Source organism: Exophiala viscosa (genome assembly GCF_022695815.1).
Source record: "Exophiala viscosa unplaced genomic scaffold EDD37scaffold_22, whole genome shotgun sequence".
NCBI classification, from domain to species: Eukaryota; Fungi; Ascomycota; class Eurotiomycetes; order Chaetothyriales; family Herpotrichiellaceae; genus Exophiala; species Exophiala viscosa.
The window spans coordinates 22,352-28,185 of record NW_026944374.1 but is presented as its reverse complement, the minus strand read 5'-3'; the positions used below and the strand labels follow the sequence as shown (position 1 = coordinate 28,185).

At 51.3% G+C, this 5,834-nt stretch overlaps 3 protein-coding genes across 3 annotated transcripts; 1 reads left to right on the top strand and 2 right to left on the bottom strand.

The window, feature by feature from the left end:
• Positions 1 to 814, bottom strand: EDD37DRAFT_306205 (uncharacterized protein). The gene has a single exon (XM_062811266.1). It carries the CDS (start codon positions 483 to 485, stop codon positions 39 to 41), a length of 447 nt encoding a protein of 148 aa, XP_062665081.1. The 5' UTR covers positions 486 to 814; the 3' UTR covers positions 1 to 38.
• A 1,816-nt stretch (positions 815 to 2,630) lies between these two features.
• On the top strand, positions 2,631 to 3,440 carry EDD37DRAFT_306133 (uncharacterized protein). Its single transcript, XM_062811264.1, has 3 exons — positions 2,631 to 3,070; positions 3,121 to 3,178; positions 3,237 to 3,440. The coding sequence occupies exons 1-3, from the start codon at positions 2,800 to 2,802 to the stop codon at positions 3,292 to 3,294; spliced, it is 387 nt and encodes a 128-aa protein (XP_062665080.1). The 5' UTR covers positions 2,631 to 2,799; the 3' UTR covers positions 3,295 to 3,440.
• On the bottom strand, positions 2,938 to 5,834 carry EDD37DRAFT_306177 (uncharacterized protein). Its single transcript, XM_062811265.1, has 2 exons — positions 5,759 to 5,834; positions 2,938 to 5,702 (listed from the first exon to the last, which is right to left on the bottom strand). The coding sequence occupies exon 2, from the start codon at positions 5,679 to 5,681 to the stop codon at positions 3,363 to 3,365; it is 2,319 nt and encodes a 772-aa protein (XP_062665079.1). The 5' UTR covers positions 5,682 to 5,702; positions 5,759 to 5,834; the 3' UTR covers positions 2,938 to 3,362.

The following is a 5,834-nucleotide window of genomic DNA, read 5'->3' as shown; positions in this document are numbered from 1 at the left end:
TGGGATTCAAGACGCAAATGATGGTGAAGGACATCGGCCTAGGGGTCGAGGCAGCGAAGCGCGTTGGCATTGCGCCTACAATGGCAGAGGCCGCGATTGAGGTGTGGAAGAAGGCTGCTGAAGACCCAAGATGCATCGATCGGGACGGCTCTTCGATATGGCTTTACCTTAATGACATCAAGGACGAATAAAATGTATTCAAGAGCAAGCTGAGTCGTCGGGTCGGGTCGGCAAGCTGCAAGGCTGCCTGTCTCATCCCAATGCCAACTTGAAGATGTCTCCGTTGCATATATCGTCATCACGAGCAGGACGATGCGAGAATTTGAGGGACCAGGGGGAAGAGGTGCAAGGCCAATGCTGGGGCATTTCATTCCATCTGGCGATATGGAGACAACTCTCTCATCCGTGTTGATCGCACAAGATGTCCCTTCCAACGGTGTCGTGACAGGTATAAGGAATGTTGGTGCACAGATCCAGCGAAGCATGTTTCCTCATATATGGCAGACCCTCCTTTTTGGCTGCATGTCTTCTGTCTTGGTTTAACCCGTTATCAACTTGGAAGGTCTGGCTGGTATGGTCAAGCAGGGGCGGTAAAAGCCGGCGCAATCTGTGCCCATATCTGACTTCCACTGTCGACTTGTAATCTTTCGTTCCCTTCCGAGGTGGCGTAGGCTTTTCAGGGTACTGTACGGTCCATTGATTAGTCGGCTACCGAGAAGATCGTACACAGGTGCGTTCAAAAGGTCTATTTGGACCCAGGGAGAGTATGTTGTTACTAACAGTCGCAGATAAGGTCCCCAAGTGATGAAGAAACTGGTGGAATGTACACTTGCCGGATAAACTGCGGCCTAAAGGGCGCAGTTGCAATTGCAGACGCGACTAGGGTTCACAGGGGTTGACTGTAAATAATGACGTGGTTCCTCTGACAATTTGTTTGGTCCTTCGTGTCTTCTCTCACTTTCGCACGATATTTCAAGTCTCTTACTTGTCTACCGTCCTTTCACCATCCTGTCCCGCATCGTCTCGTGGTTCACGTTGACCTCTGGCAATCCTGCAACCATATCGTCGTCACACCTCTCTGCATGCTGACCATGTCTCGTATCCTGCACCCTTTTGGCCCGATGGACCCAGCAACAATCGAGATTCAACGCCTGCAGCCGATCGCCGCTGAACACATTTGTCGATGGGAACTCGTCCACGATTGTGAAGTGTGAATATCGTGATCGAAGCACGTGTCAACTGATCGGCTATCGACCTATAAGCTTTGCGGAAGAGGGTGCAGGCATGCGCCCCGTTCACGAGAAAAAGAAAGGTCGATTGGACACGCGCCCATGGGTCTTACCGATGTCGTGGTACAGCAATGCTTACGGAGATACTTTTCCAATCCGCCTCGTTCTGGCAGTTTGATGCTTCTTCCACCTGGACAGTGGTTTACAATCTCTCCACGTCTTCGGAAGTCTAATGAGACTGGCCAACCTTTCCCGCCAGGGAAGTAGAGGAATTCTGAAGCCATGAAAATCTTCGGACAATTATACATTGGCTTGTATGCTGAGATATTCGCACCTCTGCCGAGACAGCGCTGCGTCTACTCGTGTTAGTGAGTATGCGACGCAGCCCCTCCTGAAGCTTGTCAACTACGTCCATTGCGGCAAAGAGAAGAGCCGCATGAGAACAGCTCGTGCATGCTAGGCAAACAAAAGATATGCACTCAGCACCGACTGGCAGAACAACGCCAAGCGTTCCAGGTGAAATCCGTCCCCAGTCAATCTCTCGTTTGGTGAAGGCCAAAATGCCCACTCAACTCGTTGTGCAGGACATATCGCTTGAGATGAGCTCAGCATAGGAAGAGAATTGAGCTTGCCGCTGGAGCAATCCCCCTTTCAATGCCGCGCCGCACTGCAGCTCTTGGATGTCGTTGGTGATCAGTCACGGATCCCGGCTAGGAATCGTGTTGTCATCGTTATCCAGGTCTGTGCCATTGCGGTCTCGAGATGCTCTTCATACTAGCAACATGAGATGTCCATCGTCTGGGTAATCTTCCGTGGTCTCACGAACGTACGCGCAAATGGGTAGTTCTCCAAGTACCACGTGCAAAGCCAGCTACTAGTGAATGGGAGCCAAGATATTGTTTTGCGGGATCTTACAAATCACAGACAGATGATATCGCTATTATGCCCAATGAGACCCATTAGGTATGTCTCTTCGACCCTATCTCTCCGCATTGTTCACATCGTCCAAGTCCGTCATTGCCGCGATTGCCGGACGTGCTACCTTCCACTGTCAGCGGCATGCAATCTTCGCACCAAAACCTTGCAGATGAGGGGAGAAGCGTGGGCTGGGGTCGAATTAGAGTACCCCCTCGGCGTTTACTGGACCCCAATAGCTAATATCCCGGCAGATCACATCGTCTTTGGTCGATGTCCGCAATTGTCCGCCTTGAAATCTTTTTATGCTGGATGAAGTTTGAGCCCGAGCATGGGGCTGCATTACTCCGCCTTTCACCGCGCACGCTATCGGTATTTGATACGTAAGCCATGCTGCCCTGCAAGGCCCAGCGTACCTCTGTCCCGTTGATGATTGTCCAGAAAGTCACAAGTGGACAAGAATTCAACAAACCCGGAGCAGGCGGAGAAAAGGACGAGTGAGTACGCCCATCCGGGGACGACTGCGGGGTTTTAAGGCTCCTTGCTCGATGTCCTCTATGATGCACCCACACAGGGTCAGGTGCGATATTCCGTATAAGTGTCGACTCCCCAGACGAAGCTGGGACTGAGGGTGAATTATCTCTCAACAGCGAACATGACTGCACGCTCTGTCATCCCAGGCACTCTCCACCTTGTGGACTTGCAGCGTACCTTGGCTGTCAAGCATGCAGAAGGAGACCTTGCTGATGTAGTCTTGGTGCCTGCCCCGTCCAATGACCCAGATGACCCATTGAATTGGTCACCGCGACGCAAGCTGTTGTCGACGATCTCGCTATGTGTATATCTTTTGATGATTGGACTGGCGGTATCCTGTGTTTACTCGATAATCGTGCCGATCTCAGAAGATACAGGTCTTACAGTCGCTGGTATTTATTCCCCAACTTGAGGCATTGGAGAGCTCTGATCTCTGGTCTAGATCTCAACTCTGGAACGGGCTACCAGTTTCTACTGATGGGATGGGGCTGCTTGCTATGGTAAAGTCAACCACATGGTAACCTGACTCTAGCATTGAAAGCTAATCCCTTCAACTAGGCAGCCCACCGCGCAAACATTTGGCAAACGACCCGTCTTCCGTTTGCTAGTGAGCTAGGATCAATTTCCGCAGCCTTCCAATCCCGTCTTGTGCCATACATGCCGCAGCTTCCAGTCGCCTTCCGTTCACGCCAGAAATATTTCCTTTTCTGGCTCGCCAATGTCATGTACGGCATCTCCGCATGTCTCCAGTGGTGTAAGCAGGTTTAGTGGCAGGCTTGGTGCCCGAAACAGGGGCGAAGGGGACCAAGAGCACGGCAAGCCCCTCGCATAGCAATTATTGCAGCCATCGCGGTCCCGCTTCACGCATTTGAAATTGTCGGTGCCGGGCCCTTGAGCGTAACAGAAGTCACATCTGGTTCGTTGTTGTGGGCCTGTTCGCCCGCCTGGTGCCTGGCATTTCCAGGTGCCCACATGTTGTAAACCGGCACTGATCATCTGATTCTTCAGATCTTGAAAGTTGGCAACCGAAGCTCGCGCAACAATTCGAGAGTGTGGAGGCACGATGCGGAGCACGTTTTGAAAGCGATCTGGAATGACTTCCTTGACTCGTGCATTGCCATAGCCCTCCATCCAAGGCCAATCATCGTTGACTGCTTCTTGCTGCAACCAGCGCTGAATCGCTCGAGCTCTGACATAAACCTCCAGTATGCCACGCACGTTGCCCGGGTCAGGGTTCAGAAACGTTGCTGATCCAGTGGGGGTATCGAGGCGCACAGTGCCACTGTCCTTCCTGAGCACCTTCACATTGGACCGTCGCTGAACATACATTGATTTCCAATTGCCATCTGCAGCTTGCCAGTCAATTCTGAAGGCAAGCTTGTTAGCATCTGTCCAGTCGGCCATGGGACCCAACATGGGTAGGCAGGCCCAAGGACACGGGTGACATCCACTTTCGTAGATCTCCCAAGCCGGATACACCAACGTGCCGACAGGTGGGCCAGCATCTGCAGCCAGTTGGATCCTCAGATCTTTGCTCTTGGTCTGGTGACTAAACATGTGTATCACGTCTTTTCCGACTTGAGGTTTGCTGGCGTTGATGTGTCTGAGTTCAATAGGCGCTCGAGTAAAGACAGTGACCTTCCCCTTTGGGGCTTGTGATTTTGTCCATAAGACCCTCTCGTTTGTTGACATTTCTTGTGTCGGCATCGAGCGGTTCAATGCGCTGGCTCCGAAGGAATTGTGGCCGCAGTAAGATGTCCAGCCGACTTCGCGGAAGATTTCCAGCATCATTCGAGAAAGTACCGTCGCATGTTCTTTCGTAGCATGCATTTTGATTGCTTCTTCCCGTTGAATGGCCTTTTCTTCGAAATTCAGAAGCCCCGGATGGAAGTTGTTGAACAGGCAAATGTGAAACTCTTCCACCCATTTGAGTCTGTAATCTTCGTCGCCAATCCAGAGCACCACTGCTTTCGTATCTTTCGTCGGTGTGGCTCTCCTGGCGTCGTAGTGGTATGACCATATTGTTTGGCTATCTCTGTCGTGGTCTTTCATTCGCTTCGGAATATTGTTGCTCGAGCCATCATAGAGTTTAGGATTGTGCCCATAATAGGGGGATCCCTTCTTGAAATTCTTGTATGCACACTTGTAAATTCCAGTCAGAGGTCGGCAGGTAGTCGCATCCTGAGCTTTAGACAGAAGGTCTCCAAGGCTGAAGTTTCCGCTGTTGAAAAGGTCTATCAAGTTGGCCTTCCGAGTTCCTTCGTACACATAGTTGATAAATGCCACTTTCTTCCCACTATCTCTCAGAACTTCAGAGAGGACGGTCGGTAAAGTCAGCGCATTGCCATCAAGCTGTTGAAGGCCTGCAGCCCATGCCTCAATCAATCTTCGATACCGAGTGACCTGTGAGTTGGGTTTGTATGCGACAGGGATATGCTTTGGTAGGCTGTATTCAACGGTGATGACCTTTCTGCAATTGACCCGGCCGAACTCGAGAGCCCAGGCAGGGACAAGACCACTTCCGCCATTGTCGACTTGCACCTCAATCCATGGCTCAAACTTGCCTGGGCTTGGCTTCGCTTTCTGAATGAGGTGGCCCATCTTGTTCCGTGGATAATCGAGCCGGATAACTTGACCTTCGTCACCTTTCTTCAACACCAGTTCACCAGTGGAAGTATTACCACCGAAAGCATATCGGCAGCGGAAAGGAAAACCTTCTGGCCAAACACACAGATATGGATCCCAAGGCAGAACAGCCATCACTGTGGTGGAACCTTTGGGTCCAGGATTCTCGGCAGGCAATTCGATCTTCAGACGCTGTCTTCCGGGGTCGTAGTTGATGACTTTGCCCTTGATTCCGACACGAAGAGGATGCTTAGGTTGCGTAAAACCTGCCTCCGGATGTTTGGAGAAGTCGCATTCTGCAACACATTGATAGATCGCGCCTTGGGGGAATTCTCGGTCAAAGATTTCTGAACTGGTGCTTTGCTGCTGAGGAGGCATGTTTGCAGGACTTCCCGGTATCTGATGATCAAGCTGTCAGTCAAAACCTTGGGGGGAAGCAACAACTGTATGTATACCTTGACGATACACGAGATAGTCAGTGAGAGACCAAGATCGAAAAACAGTTGGCAGGGTTGGGGGTTTCGTATTAAC

Coding starts and splice junctions, on each gene's coding strand:
- EDD37DRAFT_306205 (XM_062811266.1), bottom strand. CDS start 485: ATGCTTCGCTGGATCTGTGCACCAACATTCCTTATACCTGTCACGACA.
- EDD37DRAFT_306133 (XM_062811264.1), top strand. CDS start 2,800: ATGACTGCACGCTCTGTCATCCCAGGCACTCTCCACCTTGTGGACTTG. Junction 3,071..3,120: donor TACAGGTCTTACAGTCGCTG/GTATTTATTCCC, acceptor TCTCTGGTCTAG/ATCTCAACTCTGGAACGGGC. Junction 3,179..3,236: donor GGATGGGGCTGCTTGCTATG/GTAAAGTCAACC, acceptor CCCTTCAACTAG/GCAGCCCACCGCGCAAACAT.
- EDD37DRAFT_306177 (XM_062811265.1), bottom strand. CDS start 5,681: ATGCCTCCTCAGCAGCAAAGCACCAGTTCAGAAATCTTTGACCGAGAA.